Source organism: Eptesicus fuscus, chromosome 22 (assembly GCF_027574615.1).
Source record: "Eptesicus fuscus isolate TK198812 chromosome 22, DD_ASM_mEF_20220401, whole genome shotgun sequence".
NCBI lineage: Eukaryota > Metazoa > Chordata > Mammalia > Chiroptera > Vespertilionidae > Eptesicus > Eptesicus fuscus.
In genome coordinates, this window is record NC_072494.1 from 36,061,264 (window position 1) to 36,084,800 (window position 23,537).

Sequence of the window (23,537 nt, forward strand, 5' to 3'; positions counted from 1 at the left end):
CCCAGAGCAGCGGGTCGGGCAGGGTGCAGTGCCAGGACACCCTTGCTTTCTCAGGTCTCCCCAACTGGATCGCGTGCTCCCTGACAGCAAAGACCGTCCTGCATCGGTACCCCAGATGGCTGGCGGCGAGGTTGGGGCCATGCGTTCAGCGCACTCCAAACTACTTCCACACGTGAAGACCGCCCCCCCCACCCCACTAGCTGTGACTTGCCCCCTGCCTTCCCCTGTGACAGGGAGTCTCCCTCTGTCCCTGCCTGGAGTACGGAGAGACCTGTCTCCAGGTGGACAGACTCCTGTGTGATTGGAGGCCCATGTGGTTGATAGGCGTTGAGGCAGGTGATGGTGTCCTGAGGGCCCCATGGCTACGGCTAGGAGGGGGTATGGGTTGGGCAGGAGCCACTGGCCATTCTCCTTTCTATGGAATGGAGAGCAAAAGCGACCCCTCCTGAGATGCAGCCTACATGGAAACCAAGATGCAGAGGAGAGGAAGGATCTGAGAGCCTGCGGAGTCAGAGCCCAGGCTTGGGGCCTCCTGGCGAGGAGCACAGGGAGCAGGGAGAGTGCTCCAAAATCTATCAAGTGCTCTTCTGTGCAGCAGGCACCTGGATGCAATCGCACCCTTTGCTCCTCTTGGGCTGAGAACTGTCTTCTCAGCACCGTGCCAAGGACATTGTGCCAAGAGGGTCTCAACCAATGGTGAAGACCTATAATCGACTGCTGCCATGCCCTCTGAGCCCTGGCTGCCGGGGGAGAAGCAGGTGAGTGCCGTCGAACATGGCTCATTACCCTGACCTATGCACACTGTGGGGGAAACTCCCATCCCTGCTTCCACTCCTATCCTACAGGCCAACCCCACAGTGTCAGAGAGACCTAGACCTTCCCCATGTCCCCATAGGACCAAATCACCTCCTGCTTAGCCTCCAATACGTCTCATTCCTGGGGAAAGTCCCATTCCTTATCCGGACCCGTCAGGTCCCATCCAGCTGGCCCTGGCCGCCTCTCTAGACCTAGTTCCTACCACGCTCTCCTCACTCTATACTCCAGCCACACCGGGCGCTCTCATTCCTGCCCAGGGCCTTTGCTCGGTCTTCAGATCTATCTGTGCCAATGTCATCTTCTCAGAAAGGCCTTCCTGCATCTTCCAGCTAAAGCAAGTCCCTCCGCCTGACCCAGGCACGCGGAGCACTCTAACTTACCTCCTTCGTAGCACTTATAACCGTTTGATAGTCACACACAAGTCCCTCTTATCAGCAGGAGATACGTTCCAAGACCCCCAGTGGATGCCCGAAACGATGGATAGAACCAAACCCTACGGTCTTTCCTATCTATACATAACCTATGATAAAGCTTAATTTATAAATTATACACAATAAGACATTGACAACAACTAATAAATAGAACAATTATAACATACTATTATAAAAGTTATGTGAGTGTGGTCTCTCTCAAAGTATCTTATTGTATTGCACTCACCTTTTTCGTGATGATGTGAGATGATAAATGCCTCCTTGAGACGGAGGGGAACGTCGTAGGCATCGTGACTTAACGTCAGGCTCTACTGACCTTCTGACAACATGTCAGGAGGAGGATCATCTACTCTGGGCGATCCTGGAGCATCGAGCCATGATGCTGTGGATGGTGGGATGTCAGGAGCAGGTGTTGCCGATGGTTGGGGAAATTTAATATTTCCAGATTGCAGTTGACTTCACATAAGGGGGGACTACTATATTACTACCACTCACAGCTTTCACTTGTAAGCACTTCCCGTGGGCTAAGCTCTACGTACTTTCCCAGACACACTCTGCTATAACCCTCACAACAACCCATAAAGTGGGTTTGCATTATTATCCCTACTTTATAGGTGAGGACTGAGGCCCCGAGGTTAGTGATTTACTCAAGGTCACGGAGCTAGTAAGTGGTAGAGTTGAGAAGTGACCCCAGTCTGTGCTCTTTCCCGCTCTAGTCCTTCCCCCCCCCCAGAAGGTAAGCTCCTTGCAGGAGGGACTGTCAGGTTCAGTGCTGTCTCCCCAGTGCTAGGACAGAGCCTTACACACAGGAGGCATGCGATTCACCACCCACCTCCACTTCTTCCCTGCATTCAGCCCACTCACCCTCTCTGGGCCTGTGCTAACCTTAAACTCCTCTATCCTTCCTTTTGCCACCCATTCTAGCACCAACTCAATTCCAGATGTGGGTCTCCTTGGTCATTTCTGCATTTTTTCTGCTCCTGCCATGCACCCTGCTGGAGAAAGAGGCAGGCCCAAGTCCATCTCAGATTCACTGTGTCATGTTTCAACGGGGCCTTCACTGCTGCCTGGCAATCCCTTTACTCATCTCCCACTGCTCCTCCCAAGCTGTTCCCCTGACATCACCCCCCAACCCGGTCAGCGTTGACCCCACTTACTCCACCCTGGAGGCCGGTGAAATCTCCCAGCCTCCACCACCGTCCCTGCTCCTGTGTCAGACAGGGCTCTCTCTCTTTCCTCTGAAGCTACTCCCCCGTCAGCTGTGGGACCCATGCCTCACTTCCTTGGCAGCTCAATCCTGAAAGGATTGCTGAAAACTCTGACATTTTCAATTTCCTCTTCTTTGCTCTCTCTCTCTCCTCCCTTCTGCTGTTACCAGTAAGTACGTTGAAGCTTCCTGTATCTTAAAATAAAAAACCCTGAGGGACCTGCCAAGCCTTTCAGCTCATGCACTGCCCTTTTATAGGTAAACTCAATCCTCCCTTGTCTCCAGTTCCTGCCAACTCCTTTTCCCACCCCCAACAAGCTAACTTCAAGTCCCTCTATGCTCGGCGCTTCATCTGCCACCGTGGAGTGGCTCTTTCCCAAACCTACCTCTCCATCCTTGACTTGTACCTTCACTGGCAATCCTTCTATTCATCTCTCTCATTGTCCCTCCAGCCAGTTCCACCCCATAAACCCAGCACTTCCTCCTAACAGCTCCTTGAATGGTCCATCTGCTTGAAATTCAGCATGTCTCCTGCCCCTCCCTGCTCCTTGCTTCTGCCAGTGGCTTCACTATTCTCCCTATCTCTACGGGCTATCATTTCTCCTTCCAGTGTCTCTCATATTCCCCTCACTGCTCCATTCCAGAGGGTCCCCTCACCCTCTGCCTGTCAGATCCCGAGGATCTGATGACGATTATGTTGTATGTTCCTAGGACACTCCCATGAGGCCTGGCCTTCCAAGTGCTCTGGTCTTCCCTCCCTGCATCTTTCCCACCCTGCCCAAGTGCATCTGCACTGCCATCCCTCTTGCTCTCCTTCATTCTACCCTCCTTCCAGCTAACGCCAGTCTCTGAACTCCATTTACTTCGGGCATTTAACATTTAATTGCCCTATTTCCTGGGTCCTGCTTTCCAAGGATACTATGAAAAGTTTGGGAACAGAGGGGTTCTTTGAGCCCCCTAATACTTAGCATGATGCTGCTCATATAACAAGTAGTCAGTGACTACTTATTGATTAATGACCCATTTAACCCTAATATGACATGATGAACGGCTTTCGTTTCTGCCCTGATACCGCCAGGGGTCACAGGGATATTGGCTGGACCGAGAGCCACACCTGGGCGCTGGGATGAAGGAATCACGTCTGCCTGCGTTTGGATGAAGTCCCCACCTTCTGCAGGGAAGCTGGTTTGCATGTCTGCAGTGGCCTGTTTGCTCCGCCATCGTCCTGATGCTTGTTTGGATACAAGCTGAGAGCCGTCTCTACAAGACCCCCTTTCCATGGGGAGAAAAAGTCACCGTTCCAGGGCAAGTGGCCATATGGGCAAGGTGGAAAGCAAATGCAGCTTTTCATTCCTGACTTCACCTTGCAAAGCTCAAATGTTACCTTTAGTCCTTACGAAAACGGTCAAAGAATTTTCTATGAAGTTTGGACACAGAAGGCTGTTCAAAACTAAGTGGGTTTTGTAACTATGTGTGGTGATGGATGTTAATTAAACACTGCGGTAGTCATTATGCAATATATACATGTAACAGATCATTATGTTGTACACCTAAAACTAAGTAATCAATGTTATGTGCCAATGACATCTCCATTAGAAAAAACAAACCCAAGCCAAGTGGGATCTGGGGTGAGGTGGGCTTCACCCGGCCAACACAGGCCCCAATGCCCCTTACCGTGGACCAGAGACCATATGCTGTGTCTTCCACACCACACCCTGCAACCCCACTCAGAACGAGCACGTCAGCTGCAAGGTAGACCATTCCCATGACTCCCAACAGACCGGGAGGAGTTTGGTTTGGCCACGGAAGAGAGGGCAGCCACTCAAGGACGGCAGGAGAATTGAGTTTCAGAAATAAGGATAGATGAACAAATATGATAGGGATGGACTGTCTTCAAATGCAATTTCGCTTGGCTGCTTTCACTGAAACATCGGCTTACACCTCTCCATTCCCACCTCGTCCTGTCCTGGGTCTCTCCCAAACACAGCAGAGATGAGGAAGACTACAGTTAGGGCCCCTAATGTCCCTCCTTCCCTGACATCAGCGGTGGATGCTGTCTGTCCTGCTGACCCAGCATCAGCATCCACCGCGCTGCTGCCTCACCCCATGCCCGCCCCCGCCGCCCCCCATGATGGAAGAGCTGACTGGCCTCTTAGAGTCCAGGGCTGTGTGTCGGTAGCCCCTCGGGCCTCTTTGACTTCAAGAGCTCCAAGGAGGTGACTGACTTCCCACGTGGGATCTTGTGGTGAGGCTCAGGGAGCCTGTCACACCCAAGGGGTCTTCCTCCACCTCCTTCCTGAACCACCAGAGCATGTTTGAATCTGTGGACGAAAGTGATGGCCTGCGGTTGCCTAAGTGACCAGTGGTCAGGTCCAGAGATGCGCACAAACTGTCGCTGTGATGAGACACAGGCGCCTGGGGGACTGTGTGGACGGGGCTCTGGAGTCCACCCACAGGAAACACTATATTTTCAAAGGACCTGGACACACAGGCACACACAAACTTCAGAAAGTGACAGTATTCTCCTCCCATGTAATTTCCACATAGTGACTCCCAGCCGGCCAGGGAGGTACATGAGCACTCTGCTCAGAGCTAGGGTCCTGCATTTCCGACTCCAGCTAAAAGGGAGCCACTGGGGAAACGTGTAGGGGCCGAGTTTCTCACTCGCTCTGAAAGCAAGCTATCGGGACCAGCCTCTTCCGGCCAACCGCAGGAAAAGAGAAACGAACATCCGAGTCAATGCTCAGAAGTGGATTATCAATCATCTTTTTTTTCTGTCCTATGAGTTTAATACCCCAAAGCCAGACTGGGACATCCCTGAGGACAGAGCCTGGTCCTTTTCCCTGCTCTCCCAACCCTCCCCCACAGCACGGAGAGCCTCACTCTGAAGCAGGCTGTGCAGGTGTCTGCAGCATCCCCAGGACAGAACCCAATCCTCGAGTCTCATCTTTGCTTCCTGCCTCTGTGCGGGACTCAATTTCATAATGAAGCCACATCAATGCATGCACTGGTGGGCAACAGCTTGGGACCCCGACTGGGCCAGAGTCCAGCCACCTGCTCCACTTGGTCAACTGTCCAGTTCCCTGGTCTGTCTCCAGGACAGCCTGGCCGCTCCCAGACATCCTGCCTGAGTTGGCCTGACAAACTTCAAGCGGACAGCTGGACTCTCAGACTCCCTGGATCTTTTTTTTTTTTTTTTAATATATTTTCATTGATGAGAGAGAGAGAGAGAGAGAGAGAGAGAGAGAGAGAGAGAGAGAGAGAAACACTGATGTGAGAGAGAAACATCAATTGGTTGTCTCCCATATGCACCCCAACCAGGGATCGAACCCACAACCTGAGTATATGCTCTGACTGGGAATGGAACCGTCAACCTTCTGGTGCTGGGATGATGCTCAACCAAATGAGCCACATGGGCCAGGATGACTCTCTGAGTCTTGATGGCACAAACATATGCAGGACAGGCGGAGACACAGGGAGGATGACAGGACACCCAGACCAGAAGGGACCGGGCTGGAAAGGGTGGAGCCAGACATTGATACAGATCGGCAATGACCCACAGACGCAAGCTGCCAGGAACAGCCTCACCAGCCAGGCCCGGGAAGAGTAATGAATATTTAAGTCAACGTGCAGAGTTCATATAAATCATCGTGGCATCTTTTCCTCTGTCCTCGTGTCTACTAACCTGCATCTGATTAGGGCATCCCTGGGGGCAGAGACGGGTCCTTTCATCTCTGTCTCCCCACCCCCACGCACCTTGCCCCAGCAGGGCTTAGCATACCACCTGCCTGTCTGGTTTTAAAGATATACACAGACAAGCAAGTGCCCTCACGACTCCAGACTGCAGCTACCTGCCTCGCAGAGATGTCTGAGCCTCCGGCCCTTTCCTGAGCCCCGCCAGCCTGCTCATGGGCCCAATGAAGACACTTCTCCATCCCCGGCTGACTGACGCCCCTTTACAGCCAGGAGGATCCTAATCCTGGGAAGCGTCTTCCCTGCCCCCAGCAGGACAAACGGCCAATCGCTTTTAAGCCACAACAAACTTAGGACCAAAATTAAACCAAAACGAACCCAAACAACCTGGGTCACCAACACATTTTGGAATTTTTAACAACAGATGACAGTGGCAGGGCGATAACACACATGCTCAGCCTTGGTTCGGTTCTTGGAGAGATTTCTGGGTCAAGGCCGCTGGATGACCCTGTCCCCTAATCCCACGGGCAGGAAGCAAGCCCGTGCCCACGGGACAGGGTCTAGCACGCTCCAGCAGCCCCACACCCACCGCGGAGACCAAGTGTGCACACCCCCCGGCCCTTTTGTTTGGAGCACAGGGAAACAAAGGTGGCGCCTCGTCCCTCAGGCTGTTTCCTGGACTCCCCACTGGTCCCCACAGGGTCCGAAGCGCGGCTGCCTCTCCACTGTGCATGCACTTCTGGCTCCTCCTGTCTTGCTGGGAGCTGCAAAGTGTAAGAGCTGAGACACGCCATGCAAGGTGGGGGATGGTGGGGAGGGTCTTCTTCCCGAGAGAGGAGAGGATGAGAATGAAATGCCCATGCTGGCAGGGGACGGCCGGGCCAGATCCCCTCTCACCTGTCACAAAGGTGATGATGGTACTGCTGATGCCCTCGTTGTCCCGGGAATAAACTCGCAATGTGTATGTCATCCCGGGATAGAGGTCTGTCAGCTGTATAGGCTGGGCCTGGGCCTTAACAGGGACAGTTTTTTTCGTATGGTTGCCTGGGGAACAGAAACCTCAGTCAGCCTAGGGCCAGGCATGAGGAGCTGGGGAGGCAGTGCTAGGCACCTGCCACCTCTCGAAGGTAGAAGCCTGGGAAGGGGCCAGGGGCCAGCAGGGCCAGGCCATTGTGCAGACCGGGAGGTCCCCAGGCAGCTCCGATGCCAGCCTTCCACACAGTGCTGACTCCTACATGACGGCCCTTCGGCAGGGAACCCTGTCCCCTCTCCTGGGGTTTTCCTTCTTCACAGCCTACACACTAAAAATATCTGACCTACTTCTGAAGAGGGTCAGAGGGCCAGATAGCATCTCACCGTGTGGAGAATTCAGGAGAAGTGAGTGCCGGGTACCTGGGGTGTAGGGTGGAATGTGGTGGTAGGAAGCTGAAAAAATATGGACCGAACGCGGGATCCTGGATCCTGTGAATGTGAATCCCCTCCGACCACAGAGAAGTCAGGGTTGCTTGTTTTCCCCTCAGAGATCTTTACGTGGCCAGCCCAGTGGGTTAGTTGGCTTACGTGCTTGAAGCACATGCCATAGAAGCCTACATGGTGGGCTGACCCTCCCCCACCCCCCAAACAGGGGACTTCACTCAGAGGCGGCAGATATTCTGATCGCTCTGCAGTTTAACAGATCTGCACATGGTCTCCAGTGGGAACACCTCGGCTCAGGCCACCAGCTCCCTGAGACTAATGACCCTGGTCTGTGTCTGACTATGGCCACTGGCATCCGTCTGAGCAAAGCACAGCTGTACCCCAAGTCTGAACCGGCCCCACCTGTCTCGTGGAGACACCAAGAAACATGGATTCGGAGCTAAGGAGACCCATGCAGAGGTGAGGCCTTAGAGGCTCTTCAGAACCCTCATCCTGGACGGGAGGCGGATCGAGGGCCCCATTACCCAGAGCCTCCCCAGCACATGCAACCCTAGACCTCACTAATGACTGCAGAAGCCCCTTCTCTCTCCTCAGCCTGCTCCTCCCACCTCATTGCCATCTGAGCACAAATCAACTTCATTGTCACAATTAAGCCAGGCTGAAAGGCCTCCGGGCCTGGGGAGTTCCCAGGACCTCTGTAACGGCATCTACACTCCCCGCCACCACCACCCGCACAGCAATGCTTACTGTCAATGTACTCAACCACAAAGTCAGTTCCGGGCCCGAGATTGTGCTTCCAGGTGACGTTGGCCCATTTACTGTTGGGGAGCACCGTGATGTTCCATATGGACTGCTCAGCGGGGGCTGAAGGGCGGGTTAGAAGAGGAGTTAGTGGTGAGGAGGGAGGCAGCGCTGGAGATAGAGAGACAAACAGACAGACAGACATGAGCAGCCAGGAAAGGACAGAGTCAGAGTGGCTGTGCACAGGGCCTGACTGAGCTCTTAGCTGCAGCCTTGGTGGCCAGGCCAGAGGACGCCATCCAGGTACGAGCAGTGCAGTCGGAAGGACCCATATGCAAGGAGGGCTGGAAACTGTGTCCGCATAGAGGGGGCAGCTCACTCCCTTTTCAGGTCACCGCCGTGGATGTGAGCGGTGCAGAGAAAGGGGCCAGGAAAATGCAAGTTGACATTGAGTGCAGACAGAGGGTCAGAAGGGTGCCCATCTCTTTCCCTCCAGCTCTGACGCTCTATAGGAAGGAGAGAGGGTATCTTTTAAAGTCACTCAAGAGTTATGGTGAGATTTGCAGGAAGGACAGGACCAAGAATGGGAAAACCTTTACGGGCTCCTAAAACTGGAGGAGAGTGGGAACCAGACAGGTGACTCTGGTCTGAGGAGCCCCCTGGCGTCATTCTTAGTCACCAAATCCCTGGACCATGTGGAGAATGGCCTCAGGTTGACTCAGGGGGCTTGGGGTTTCAAGTAGAGATAGTCTGAACCCTTCCTCTTCTCTCGTGGGCAAGGTGGGACCAAGAAAAGATAACTCCTTCACCCCCAACCCACAGTGGTCGACACCAGAAGAATCCTGTTCTGTTGGCTTCTCAGCACCACAGTCTTGGAAGCTCGATCTCCATGCAACACAGAGACATTAATTATCTAGTTCCTGTGAGTTACTTTATCAAAGCCATCGTGCTGTCTGAAACCATAGCCTGTGGACAGGAGAAGGGTGCTAATCTTCACACATAATCATTTTTCAGGAGTCCCAGCAGTGTGATTACCCCATTTCAGAGCAAAGATTTAACAGTGGAGTAACTAGCATGAGGCCTTGTATTTCAAAGACTTTACAAGTGTGTCTGCTGTATATTTTATTAGCAGGCAAGGGGGCCCTGTCACCAGCTCACTTGTCAAAAGGAAATGCATAGAGCACATGGGTGATGCATTTATTCATTATCTGTGTGACACGTGACTGAGTCTGCAGGGCTGGGAAGTGATAAAAGGTCTGGTCTTCAAAGAAGTGCCTTCTCCACTACAAGCTTGTCAGCCGCCAGCTGTCCCAGGTAAATAGGATTCATGTCAGGTGAGAGACCAAGAAAGAGATTTCACTGATGGTCCCATTGGGCATTCTCCATGGGGGGAGGGCAGAAGGTAGGCTGCTTTATTATCTTCCAGATGTTTCCTTTGTACTGGCTGCTATAGGCCACCCCAACCCCAGCTCCGTGGAATCTCACGGCTCTTGCTAGTGGGAATGAATTATGATTAGGGGACTTGAATTTCCTCCTCCTCAACTCTGGGCCCTGGAAATAGCCAGAGAATTGGGTTTAACAGCTTGGCCACCGATACAACATTGACACAAACCTCACGGCCTTAAAGGTCAATTAGACTGGAGCACTATTGGAGAAGGCCAAGGGATGGGAAACCAACACAATTTAGAGGTGGGAGCTAGAGGAAGGCATGGCCATATAGAGAGAACAAGATGGTGACCCCTGAAGAACTGAAAAGCTCAGAGAGAAAGACCAAGAAGGAGAGCGATCCATTGCTAACGAAACAAGAAGGTAAGGGAGGTGGAGCATGGATTGTTCTGCCGATGCCCAGAATGTGAGAATGAGGGAGAATCCCTTGAAATCTGAAGGAGACGATACAAAGTCCCATGTTAGCCTGAAAAAAGTAAGCGCCTGGTCCTAAGATGAAAGACTTGATAAGGATGAGAATTTATTTTACAAATCCTGGACATCGGAGCCACTCTGCTGCATTAAGGGAAGTGAGGACGCTGGAGGGCTGTCCCCAAGCTCCAAGGATAAGATCGGGGGCATGGCCAGGCCCTCCGCGGCGTCCCTGGCAGTTAGAAGTCGGGCAGTAGGAGTCCCAGAGGCAAGGTTCTGCTGGACAATGAGACCCACTCCCCTTCCTCATCCTTATCTACCGATTCTGTGAACGCAAAGCTTTCAAGTGGGACACGAAGCCCCACTTTAATGCAAAAGACACCTCATTGTGGGGCCCCAAAGAATATCCATCACCAAACGCTGCTGGCAGCTTCTAACAGTCTAGCAGGTTTCTCCTCAGCCAACTACTTCCTAAAGTGTATGTCTGTTGCTTAAATTCTGGGTCCTGCGCCTTTAAAGTCAGTGTTTTCAAGGTCTGGGGGCATGTCAGCTACGAACCGCTTGCCTCCCCTTACAGTTCACATCACTCCCTGTAATTGAATTAAAGAAAACATACATGGGTGAGGCCCCCAGCTCACACTAAGAGAAGTGGGCAAGGTGGGAGGCAGGCCTCAGCAGGGGAAGGGAACTGCCCAGGAAACAGCTGCTGGGAAGGGTCTGGGTGCTTCCCGCCAGCCCTCCGGCGGCATCACATGACTTTACAGTGGCCCAAGGGCTCTGCAAGCTAGAGGCCCTCCCCTCCGTGGTAAGAAGAGTGTTTGATGCTCGGTTCTTAGAAATATTGCCGGATTCCCAAGGGGTCTCCTCGTGTGGGAAGAACAGAGCTGCCGGCCTGGCTCTGTGATGCGGGAACAGCACATATCCGGGCCCAGCAGGCCAGCCTGGGATCGATCCTTACCGGGGCCCCTGGAGAGGCTGTTCTCCCCTCCCCCTGCCCCATATGTGTCTGTGGAGGCACCGGGAGTGTGAGTGGGAAGAGCAGAGCACCTTGCGGCAATACCGTTTCCTGGAAGCTCTGACGTTTTAGGAGAAGAGTGTGTAAGTGTGACCTGGGGGTAGAGGGGCCAGGCAGGAGCAGGGCTGTGGGAACAGCTCCCTGGCATGGCCAGCCACTGCCCGCTCCTTGGCCCTCGCTGCTGCAAGGCTGGCTGCGACACGGCCAGGGCAGGGAGCCTTTTTGGGACAGCTGTCCAGTGTCAGGCCCCTGTCCTTCCCCACACTCTCTCCCTCCTGGAGCGGCTCAGCCCTGAGCTGACTGCTTGGCATATGGTTGGAGGGACCCCGACCATTTGGGACCCGGGGGTCCTGCCTGAGAAGTGTGGCCCTCTGTTCGAGGACAGGGATCGGAGGCTAGGGCGAGGGGTACCCTGTGCCACTAGGCTACCAGACTGACAATCCGGCTGTGTGTGTTTTCAAAGGAGAAACCAAGGGAGGTGCTGGCCACCACATCCCAGACCCCACCTGTCCGGGAGGCCTGTGGGCAGAGGAACGGGAGCATGGACAACGGGCAGTACCGGATTCATGTGTCTTAATCCCGGTGGTGGGAGGACTCTCCATGGTGGCGGCGGCAGTGGTGGTGGTAGTTGTGGCGACGGTGGTGGCGATGGTGGTAGGTGCGACAGTTGGGATGATGGGGACTGTTGTGGCTTCGGTGGCGGCAGCAGTGGCAGTAGCATCGGTACTGCTCACGGCGCCCGTGGCACCCACCGTGGTCGGGGGCAACGTGGGAGGAGCTGAGAGGAAAATGTAAAACAGCCGAGTCTGGTTGGTTTGGCCGTCGCCGCCTGGACACACGGCCCCCGCGTGCAAGGCAGGCAGCCCCGCGACGGGATGGAGCTCAGGGATCAGCGTGCGCACGGACCGGGTCACCCGGGTCCCAGGGGAAGGACACAGCCATGTGGCAGGAAGAGAATGAAGCCCCGTGCGTTTCATTTTCTTCTCATGGTCTGTGTGGCTCAAAGCATCCAGCATGCATCCAGCCAAGGGCAGGGAAGAGGATGGGAAGGGACACGTACGAATCGCTCAGACCTCAAGGACGACGGCATGGGGTCCCAGGCCGGCGCCACCCATAACAGGCCAAGCAGCACCATGTCGATCCAGACCCGGAGCCTGGCCTTGGAGCGGGGCAGACGGCTGGTTCCTGTCCTACAGGAGCACCGGAAGCCGGCCATTCCCAACCACTCACCCCAAATTACCTGTGTCCCCCCCCCCCCCACACACACCTGCTGAGTTCCAATGCCGCCAGAGGATACACTCCCCTCTGCGAAGCCTGCGCCGTGCCTCTCCCCGTCTCCGCTGTTGACCCTCCCGGCCTCTCCTCCCTCCTCCGCCAGTGACTGTCCCCCCTGCAGTTACCCCATTCCACCCTGGACGGCAATAACTGCCTTTCTCTCTAGGACATTTGGGGTCCAGGCACCCCAAGTCCTTTCCCTTTGCATTAGAACAAGAGAAAGGGCACGGATGGAAGCACCTCCCCCCAGCCCACAGCAGACACAAATAGAATCGCAAGCGAGATACATGCTGTGTCTTCTTTTTTGCACAAGTCGTCAGGGGCTTTCCATCTGTGCTAACTCATCCTCTCATCTTCCATCCAAAGCTAACCTTCCCTGGAGGTCAGCCCTTGGGGCTCAGTGTATGTGTGGCCACATTTCCAAAAGCCCTCTCCCTCTACGAAGGGTCCTGGAAGCTAACAGAGGACCGCCCTACTGCCCTTTAGGTCCAATCCTGCTATGGCTTGAGGGTCTGAGAAGACGGATGGGGCAAGTCAGAGACAGAGCCGCACCTCCATCTCTGTGGTCTGATCACAGTCCACCTGCTGGTGTGGATGCTAATGGGGCAGGAGGCCGGAAGTTAAGACATTAGTAGGTAGCTCTAACTCCCAAAGCATAGAGGTCCTGCCGCAAATCTCCATACTATCCCCACCCCTGTAAAAGGGGGCCAGGCCAGGGAGGGAGCCAGAAAGAAAACGGCCAGAGTGCTTTTCTCGGGGGGAGAATGGAGATCCTAAGCTTTCTCAGCGAGAGCCCACCAACAAGAGCCCTTTCATGCCCTGGGCCTCCAATATTACAAGCGCCCCACAGAGGAGGGATTGTTCCTGAATCCCTTGTCACTTCCCTATTTGTAGCATCAGAGGCATTGCTGGGCCCCGAGGGTGCTGACCACAGAAGCCACACTGGGCAGCTGACTCTAACACATTCCGGGGATTCCTGGGCAGAGGCCAGGCTGACGGTGGGATGTCCCTCAAGCCCCGCTCAACCCACAGACATCAGGAAGGTGTGTGTGTGGGTGGGTGGGTGGGTGGGGTCATCTCCCTCTCACAGGCATTATTCAAGGATATATTCAGTGCCAGGTAGCCCCAGGGCTGGAAGGCTCAGTGCTATAAAAGCTCAGCAGAAGGGATTTCATCTACCCCACCCACCAAGACAGACAGACACATCCATGGAAGAGCCTGAGACCCACCAGGCAAAGGTCGGCTCTCTCCCAGGCGGGGTCCTGGCAGCTCCCACGGCCATGGAAACCCAGGGGCCACGGACACACAACCGCTCCTGCTGTTGGGAGGGGCCTCGAGAGGCATGGACTGCCCTGGCCAGGACTGCTCTAATTTGGTTCCTTAATAGTGTATTTTCTAAAAGTTTCTGGCAAATACAATGTTCACAGGCCTCCCTTTTCTATAATTATTTAAAAGGTGTCATTAAATGACTCCCTTTTAACTTAAATCATCCCACTCTGTGTAGCTCAGAGACCTGGGCCTCCCTGCCCACCCACAGTGGAGTTACATTTCCCACGCTCTCCATACTCTCACGTGCCCCTTGGTCCTCGTGCGAGCAGAGTACACACGCTCACACTCACACAGCCAGGCTCACGCATGCGGCCCTGTGTGCCCCCGGGAGCGGCCTTAGGGGTGGAGAGGCTGAGAGAGGCGGGTTAGAGCGAGTTCTCCCTGGGCCTGCTGGTCAGAGACAAGAATGACAAAGGGCTTGAGGGTGCTTCCACATGGTCCTGCCCCTCCGTCTGATGGTCCCTTTGCCAAGAGGGACGGAAAGGAAGTGACTCCCTCTGATGATGGTTACCTGGTTGCCTTTGCTGGGCTCAGCGGCAACAGTCTCAGTATCAGTGAGAGGGGACCCCGAGGGGCGTGAGAGGAAAGGAATGATGTGTTTCCCAGGCATCACGGGAGTCACCTTGGCGGTTGCAACCTTAGCTGTCTGAGGTCACAACTGGCAAATAAGCACTCTGACCACCCACTAGCTGTGTCTCCGTTCCCATGGCTGGACAGGCCGGAGAGACAGGGAGCACAGAGGCAAGGAGGGGCTCTGAGGGAAGGGCCGGAGGGTTAGGTGAGTTTAGAGGAGTGACAGAGGGTCAGGTGAGTGAGTTTAGAGGAGTGACAGAGGGTCAGGTGAGTGAGTTTAGAGGAACAACAGAGGGTCAGGTGAGTGAGTTTAGAGGAGTGACAGAGGGTCAGGTGAGTGAGTTTAGAGGAGTGACAGAGGGTCAGGTGAGAAAGTTTAGGGGTGTGTACAGGGGAAAGGAGAAGGAGGGAGGAGAAGGAAGAAGGTTTCCCCTGGGGAACATGTCCAGTGCTCAGGTCAACGGGGGTTCAGGTGGTGCCATGCCCTGGGGCAGGGGCGGGGTAGAGGACAGAAGGGAAATAAAGCCCAGGAGCGGGGCTTAAGGACAGAGTGGCCCCCAGTCTGGACAGACTAGTTGCTAGGATGTCACCTCCGGCCACAGCGGGCACTATGGGCCGGAGAACCACCTGGTCAGTGCTCAGTGGCGACCACCGGCCTGGCAACTGAGAAGAAGGGGGATGGAGAACTGGGAGCCCAGGACCCCGACCTGAAGGCAGTGTCTACCTAACGGGGGGCCTGATGCACCCTGGAGGCAGCTCAGCCGTGGCCGAAGGTTTTCCTCCAGGTTCGGGAACAAACACCACGTAGGAGACGGAGAAAACTGAGCCCAGGCCCCAGGCCTGTCATGGCCGCCTACCCAACAATTACAGATCTCAGCTGAGTCAGAGATGAGGACAGCAGTTTCCAGACATTTCCAGGTGGAAGGTGCAGTCCAAAAATGCCCACATGGTGCACGGCCCGCCTGGCCAAACCACAGATGGCCAGGACCGATGGGCAGCAGTCCTGAGGGGCAGCAGGTAGGGGGGAACGAGAGGGATCATCTTCACCGGGTGGGACACCAACAGATCCGTTTGGGGAAAACCACCCAGGTTTGGGGAGGATGAGAGGAAGGGAACAGTGGGCTGGGAATCAGGTCCGCGTCAGAAACATGGACTGGGCTCCATTGCCTGCCGCCTGCAGGTTATGCAGAGGTCCTCACGCATGGAAAGCGGCGAACAGCTGGAGAGCCCAGCACGGCTCCTTACAAAGGGCAGGGTCTCTCCGACCACGTCCCACAGAAGCTGGAGCCTGGAAACACACTGACTGACGGACAGAGACCCTGCACCCACTCTGCACACCAGGAGCGTGGACCTTCTCTAGACAGAAGTGCAAAATGGGGCGTTTGGAACGCACCCATCCTCCTTGCAACTGCCACTCTGGACAGGGGCAGCACAGGCTGGCATGGATGCCCTGTGAGCAAGGCAGACGCCCTGCCGCCAGGCCCACCTGCCTCGGGTCCCCGGGTGCCAGAGTGGGGTAGATGGGCCAGGAGCTGCTTGACCAATGAGCTTCTAGCTGGTTCTCCGGGCGCCCTCCCTGTCTCAGCCTCACTCAGCCTGCTCAGGCTGCCCTGTGCACCTGCCGAAACAGGCCCAGAAGACTCCTCTGCAACTGTGAATTGAGAAGTCAGAGCAACCCCCAGAGAACTGCAGGCGGGGAGCGGGGTGGGGTGGGAGCACACCACCCCCAGATCTGGCTGACAAAACAAAGGCAAACTGAAGGAAGCAGGGTGTGCAACAGAAATAGAATCAACCTAAAATGGAGGCGGGGGGAAAGGCGTGAAGGTGGGCAGGAAACCAAATCGGGCAAGGTGGCAGTCTCTTCATAAACCAACCCTCAGATTCCTCACGTTCTCAGCTCTCCCTGCTGCCCGGAGCCTGAGGAGGCTCTGGCAAGCCCTTTGCTCTGCCAGGTGAGCCTTGTTCTCAGCCTCAGAGGCAGGGGAACGCACCTGGGTCCCTGCCTAGTGTCTCCAGCTGAGGGGAGGCCTTCTGCGCTGAAGCCCCCTCTGATGTGCCTCAAGCCCACACAGGAGGACGGGAGAGGAGGAACTTGGTTAGCAGGTCAGCTTCTAAGCTGGGACCTGCCTGCCCAGCGCCTCACTTGTGCGCACCAGCCTCCCAGGACGAGAGTGGAGGCTGTTCTTAACGCTGAACACTCCTGGAAGCTGGGTTGTGAAGGGTGAGGGCACCGTCAGCCCATGGCGCCCAGAGACTCCAGATCCTGGAGCACCTGCCTCTGTCCAAAGATACGCTCACTTGGTTCTCACTGACCAGAACCCACGGGAGGTGGCCGAGCTGGTGCCGGGCCCCCATGCAGCATGCAAGGCCAGCATGCACAGTGTCACCCTTTCAGGGCATGCAGCCTGACCAGAGGACAGGAGCTAGCTGTGCGCACCCGGGGTGCAGCATGCCTTCTCGGGGCACAGGGGCCCCCTGGAGACCGTGACCCTCTCTCTGGGCTCTGAGATGTCAAGGGCCCAGGCGGTGCAAGGAAGCCGTCACTCAGCTTCAGAGAAGGCTGCGGCCCAGAGAACAGGTCTGGGGCCCATGTGTGGGGGGCGGGGGGGGGCCTGGCCTTCTAAGTCATCCCCCTTCGCAATAGGGGGCAGATAAACAGTAAGTGGAGGGATGAGGATGTGTTTGACTCCGGCTCCATCCTCTACACACATCCTCCTTGACAGTCTGGCTGCCCGACCCCGAAAGGGTGAGTCTGGAGCATGCTTTCTTCCGAGCCTCTCCCTCCTCCTCCGCCTTGGCTGGCCTCCACCTGCGACACCCCTGCCATGCCCATTACCTCCGCGGCTGGTACGGTACCTGCGGTTGGAGTAGCTTCAGAGCACAGCGCCCAAGATGGCCAGAGAGAGGGAGAAAGGATAAGAGAGGGAAGAGAAAACAGAATACAGGTGAAACCACAGGACAACAGGCAGAGAAGGCTCTGGCTCAAACCTGACCAGACAGCGTGGTCAGGTGCTGGCCACTGCCCTGCGGAGGCCGGCTAGTGTTCGGGGCTCATGTTCAACTCCAATGGGCTCTGGTTCGTTTCTACAGAAAACGTTCCACCTGGCTTTTGGAGGCTTTTCCAATACACTCCGGTTCTACCTCTTCTCAAGGACTATCACCTGAGAGGTGGTGACAGGCACAGGCCACCTAGAGAGCCATGTTCCTAGGCCTTTCACCGAGAGGATGTCCCGCCCTGGCTGGCTGGCCTGGAGGCAGCAGGCTGGGTGATTGATTCTCCCAGATGCCAGGAATTGAGGGTGCAGGTGGTGTAGGAGGACACCATCCCCAGACAAAGGAATGGTCCTGGGATCTTAGCGGGGAGACGTTGGATAATGCTGAGGTGGATGGGAGAAGGGGGAACATATTGGCTGAGCCCTCCCACACTCTCTCAAGCCGGGGAAGGGCTGGGAGCGGGGACAGACCAGAGCCCCGAGGCCCCCGTCCTGCCCTGCTGCCCCGTTCTTTCCCACCAGCTGTACTTTGTGAAACCAGAAACCCAACTGTGGACGGAGCCCTAAAAGGAATCCCTGACTTTGCTGCAAATCCCTGGCTTGAGAAGAAAGTCTTTGTCCTCCTGTCGCCGGGGGCTGTGGAACTTTCCCTGGTGGTCACTGGGCTGGACAATGGGTCTTTATCGGAGTTCCATCCCGGGGTGGAGATGGGAGGAGAAGAGGCTCTCCTTATGTATCTCCTTCGAGCTAAGTAAGCAAGTGAGATCACCTCTGGTCAGGCCAGGCCTTGGATTACAGCACCTACGGTATCACTTACCCAAAGTCCCCCGGCCCCAATAAACCACCCAATGGGGTTGGAAGGTCACAAGAGGAGGGGACTTATGGTGTGACTCACTCCTGGTTTATGAGACCAGAGAGGACAACAGAAAGGACTGCAAGCCCTTCTCCAGCTCCTGCCGCCCACCTCCACCCGCCCCCCGAATCCCCACCCCGGTGCTGGCCGCTGGCCAGGGAAGCAGGGGCTGTGAAGGGGTGCAGGGCTGCTTATGAAGCTGAGTTGGGAGCCCCAGGCTAAGGCAGCAGAAGCAGCAGGGCCTGGCAGCTCCGGGAGTGAGGGGCTGGTGCTCTCCTGGGTGGGGTAGGGTTCTCTGGAGGTCCGATCTGGGCCAGGATCGGGCTGCCGAACCTCAGCCTTCTGGAGAAAGCACGAGACACGATAGATAACCTGCTGCCAGCCTCAAGGACCCCCACTCACACCACCTCTCCTCTGGAGCCTCCCCTTGCAGCCTCAACGCCCCAGCCCCCGCACAACCACGGCACCTGCCCCATCTGAACATAACATTCCTCGTGTTAAACTGCAACTGGGCATTCTCATGGATGTCGCCCTTCTAGACGGTGTGAGCTTCCTACCTAGTGCCCCCCACTTCTGGCACAGTGCCTAGCACCTCACAGTGTGGGGGCTCAAGAAATGGGCTTGTGAATGGACCACTGTGCCTCTGGAGAGGCAGTGGGGTCCCCCCCTTTCATACGGGATCTGCTGATATCAAAGCTTCCATAGTCACAAACCGGAAAGAGGCTCCTTGATACCAGTCAGCGTGTGCCGGTGGGCCCGGAGCCCCCTCTAGTGGAGCTCTCTGGCAGTTCAGCTCTGGCGGGGATTGCTAGGCTCCTGGAAGACGCCAGGACCCAGGAGATGAACCCATTTGCTCTTTGTGAAGCCGGTTTGGCAAATGGCTGTTTCTCAACCCCCCTTCCTCCTCGCAGCCTGACAACTCACTCAGTTCAGGCTGCAAGGAGGGACTATATCGACTCGGCTTCCGGGCAGGTAGCTGCAGGCAGGGCTCTCTCCCCTCCCTCCTTGAACCCACGTGCCCTTGGGAAAAGAAGGGGTGTCCCCAGAGCTGGGGTGGGCATTCTCAACATGCAGGCCAAGTTCAAGGTGCAGAGAGCAGACCCCGTTTCAAATGTAGTAATACTCCCGTCCCTAAACAGGTGAGCACTTTCACTGTTCCTTGGGGTTCATTAGCCTGTTTACTTCCAACACACTCTCTCATCTCTTCCGTATCCCCCGCCAGGCCAAGTGGGGACCCGCGTCTGATGACAAGTCTAAGGGACCTACATCGCCAGCACCTACCTACTTGCCAGCACACAAGACGGGTTCCCTGCTTCCCTTGAAGGACCTGTAGCCTCCTTTCCCCTCCATCCCAGGAGGCCGGGCAGCCAGGGGGCAGGTCAGAGTGTTTCTCTGGGCGTCTGAGTTAGCTGGGCCCCGTCATCCCGAGGCTCGCACAATGCACCTACCTTCATTCGGGGATGCCGGCGACTCCTCCGTGACTGCCTCCCCAGAGCCCACCTGCGTCCTGGCACTCAGGGTGAAGCGGTAGCGTGACACGGGGTCTGCTCTCTGCACCGTGAACTTGGTCTGGTTGGGAGAGAAGTTCTCCACCATCTGCTTTCCTAGTTTGGTTCCATTAACTGGGGAGAGACAGGCACGTGGAATTGAACTTCGGCAGGGCTGACGGCGATCAGTTATATAACCTGCAGCTGCAAACCTTCCCGGCTCAGCTGTAAGGGATACGGTGAAACCCGCCCCGTGTGAGCACCTGACGGCTCGGGGGATGGGAGATTCGGGCAAAGGCAGCGTGCAGGGCAGGGGCTCCTTTCTGCTGTTGGAGGACACACCAGGGTTGCTACTTTTCACTCATCCTGTGATCTGGGGCTCACTGCAAAGTTACGCGGCTGATTCTGAACGACTCCGTGTACCATCCCCAAGCCTTTTCAACGGGACAAAGCTTATGGGTTTCTTTCCTTCCTTTCAAACAGGACTAGGGCAAACCCTCTAGGCCAGTGGTCGGCAAGCTCATTAGTCAACAGAGCCAAATATCAACAGTACAACGATTGAAATTTCTTTTGAGAGCCAAATTTTTTAAACTTAAACTTCTTCTAACGCCACTTCTTCAAAATAGACTTGCCCAGGCCGTGGTATTTTGTGGAAGAGCCACACTCAAGGGGCCAAAGAGCCGCATGTGGCTCACAAGCCACAGTTTGCCGACCACGGAGCTAGAGCAAGCATGTCAAACTCGCGGCCCGTGGGCCACAGGCCTCGTTTTATTTGGCTCGTGTTGGCCTTTGAGTTTGACATGCTTGCTCTAGAGCGTCTACTTAATGCTTCCTTTGTAAAAAGCCTGTTCAGTGTACCTGGAAGGTACATCTCTGGCCACTCCAGGCTGGATCTGGGGCAGCACACAGCACACAGCTGGGTACTGACCCATTGCGGACCAATAGCGTTATTGCTAGCTTTACCCAGTGGCCAGATAAGTTTCTATTGAACGAGTACAAAAAACGTTTTACATAAATGTTAAAGGCACGCTTTAAAATTGAATACCCATTGCATGTTGAAGTTATTACATGTTCCTACAAGCTAATATCCTTTTAAAGAATTATTGTGATTGGCCACAAGCCTTAGAACAGGAAACACGAGAATTCTCGTGATCCGTCCGCAATGAGTTAAAATCGTTAACAATGTCCAGCCCTTAGACGCTAAGGCTTAGAGCGTCCCACTGAGCGGCAACATCGCCTACTTTAGAGGGCAGAGGGCTTCACGTTTTTCAAATGCAAGGACACTCCTGTCCCTGCAGGGTGACCCTGAACTCCTGAGGCGAGGTCCTGATGGGGTCACTCCAAGTTCTCGACAGGTCTCCATTCAGCCGCCTTCCCATAACTGACCCCTTGTTGAGTGGCCGAGTGCTGTGTGGACTCCATGCGGGCAGGAGCCCTCTTCTAGACTTGTAGATGTTGGGACTATAGGATCCCCAAGGACTGGGGTCGGACCCCTCATTAGACCAGAAGTTCCCTATGTCTCACAGGCGACTAGAAGCTCCCTGCTGGAGGGACCTGTGTTAGGAAAGCAGGGCTGGGTCTCAACTGCCTCCCCTAATTCTGGGGGAACTGTTCCCCTGGCAGTGCCCTCTATCTACACCCCAGGGCCCCTGGGGTCCTCAGGCAAAGTGGTGAGCATAGGGCTCCTGACTCCCAGATTAGAGCAAGCAGAGCAGAACGTACAGGGCACGTATCGGAGAGAATATCCAGTCAGGATGCCGTTGGGGTGTTCCGGGTGGTCCCACTCCAGGTTGATTGTCTGCAGGTTGGGCTGCCGGACTCGGAAGCGCCTGGGGGCGCTGGGTACTTGGGGAAGGAGAAGAGAGTGGGGGAGGTGAGGGGAGCGGGAGGGGGCGGGCAGGATGAGGAAAACAAAACAAAGCACAAGTATGAAGGCACTGATCCGGCAACCACTATGCTAGGCAGCTGCCAAGCCAGAGCCCACGGCCCATCCAGGATGGGCGCCCCCAGTTCAGGACAAGCCTGGCTCCGACTCTGTTTAAATGGGAGAAGTAAATCGAGGGTTCCTGTAGCAACTGCCGTGGATTGAGCACGTTAGGTCCGATGCTGCAAAGATACCTCCAAGAGGGGCAGAGCACGCCGCAGGCAGGGAAACGACTGTCACTGTTTCCTATGAAGGCCAAGGCCCAGGCTCCTTGTCCTCAGACAAGGGTTCTCACCTGCAGGTCCCAGCAGCAGGCCCACGCGTCTGAGCTGAGGGTGCTGGGCTCAGGGGGAGAGGAAAGAAAGCCCAGATGGAGCACGTGGACAGGTGAGGGGCAGGAGAAATGGGGGGAGGCTGATGATCAAAACCAAGACAAGACTGGCCAGTGTGGCTCAGTGGTTGAGCATTGACCCGTGAACCAGGAGGTCACGGTTTGATTCCTGGTCAGGGCACATGCCCGGGTTGCAGGCTTGATCCCCACTGTGGGGTGTGCAGGAGGCAGATCAATGATTCTCTTTCATCGTTGATGTTTCTCTCTCTCTTCCTTTCCCTGAAAACATATTTAACACACACACACACACACACACACACACACACACACACACACACAAACAAGGTGGAGGGAAAGACAGGAATAAAGATAGCAAGAGGGGCCCGGGCCGGTTAGCTCAGTTGGTTAGAGCGTCGTCCCAATACACCAAGGTTGTGGGTTGATTCCCAGTAGAGCACATACAAGAATCAACAATGAATGCATAAATAAGTGCAACAAAAAAATCAATGTTTCTCTCTCTTTCTCCCTCTAACTCTAAAATTAATAGATTTTTTTAAAAAGCAAGAGGGAAGAACAAAGGAGAGTCGAGAGAGGAGGAAGAGAAGAGGAAAATAACAGCTGAGAAGGGAAAAAGGAGAAACAGAAACGGGCGAAGAAAGCGCCAAGCTGACGAGAAAAGATTGGCTAGAACAGGAGATGGACTGGGGACTTCGTACGGGTCTGCCTCCCAGGACCAGGGCAACCATGAACCTGCAGTCGGCAGGCGCCCCTCTGCAGGGCCAATGCACCCGCGGGCCAATGACTCAGCGAAAGCTTCTTGATTGCAGTGGTGAGAGCTGTGCAGGTCCTGGCTGCTGGTCCACTGACCGATGCCTCTAGGGGGTCAGGGTGACTGACCGCTTCAGCCTCAGGTGGCAGGCAGCCCGGGCTCCCGCAGTGCCCTGGGCGTCCGTCTGTATGCCCGTCTGGAATTACGTCATCAGACCACACAAGTGTTCTCTGGAGGTACAACCTCATCAGGGCGGGCCAGATAGGTGACACGGTGCTGTGTGGGGATGGTAGGAGCTGCTCAGCTCACAGGTCATCAGCTCCTTGAGGTCATGCAGAGGTCAACTGGTGCTGTCCGTGCCACGCCACAGCGGGGCCGCTCCATGTCCACCTGAAGGTGGTGCCGTGACCTGCCCCACCCTGAAGCGCTGCAGGTCAGACCTACCTCCTTCCGGGGTGGTGAACTCCTTGGTTTCACTGCGAGGCCCATCGCCTCTCCCATTGACCACAACCATCTCCAGCTTGTAGTTGCTGTAGGGAAAGAGGCGGGACACCACGCCCCGGAGGCGGTCACCAGGGAAGCCGGCTTGCTGTCTCTTCTGAGACACCCACAGGCTCTTCAGTAAGCTGCTCTCCCGCCAGTAGTAGGCCTTCAGGACAGAAGCAGGCCGGTGAGGGGGCGCCAGGCAGAGCTGGGTTAGTGGTTAGTGGTGGTGGGAGTGACCGGTCTTCCCTTTGCTGCCACAGGCTCCAAATCCCAAACGAACTCATCAGCGCCACACAGGGCCGGGGAGGTGGCCGGCAGTCCCCATTCGTTAGCCACCAGCC

General features: G+C 55.6%; 1 protein-coding gene across 6 annotated transcripts in view; it reads right to left on the reverse strand.

Annotated features, from left to right (window-relative positions):
- The window catches only part of NFASC (neurofascin), a 75,121-nt gene that overhangs the window by 6,732 nt on the left and 44,852 nt on the right, over positions 1-23,537 (reverse strand). For 2 of the 6 annotated variants that reach the window (XM_054711473.1, XM_054711471.1), the window contains 4 exons: positions 23,155-23,359; positions 21,409-21,531; positions 19,648-19,821; positions 17,210-17,224 (listed from right to left, as the gene is read on the reverse strand). In XM_054711473.1, coding sequence (XP_054567448.1) covers positions 17,210-17,224; positions 19,648-19,821; positions 21,409-21,531; positions 23,155-23,359 — 517 coding nt within the window. Of the gene's footprint in view, positions 1-7,044; positions 7,192-8,310; positions 8,428-11,735; positions 11,955-17,209; positions 17,225-19,647; positions 19,822-21,408; positions 21,532-23,154; positions 23,360-23,537 lie in introns of all 6 variants that reach the window. The other 4 variants (XM_054711469.1, XM_054711470.1, XM_054711472.1 and 1 more) reach the window with 4 other exon arrangements.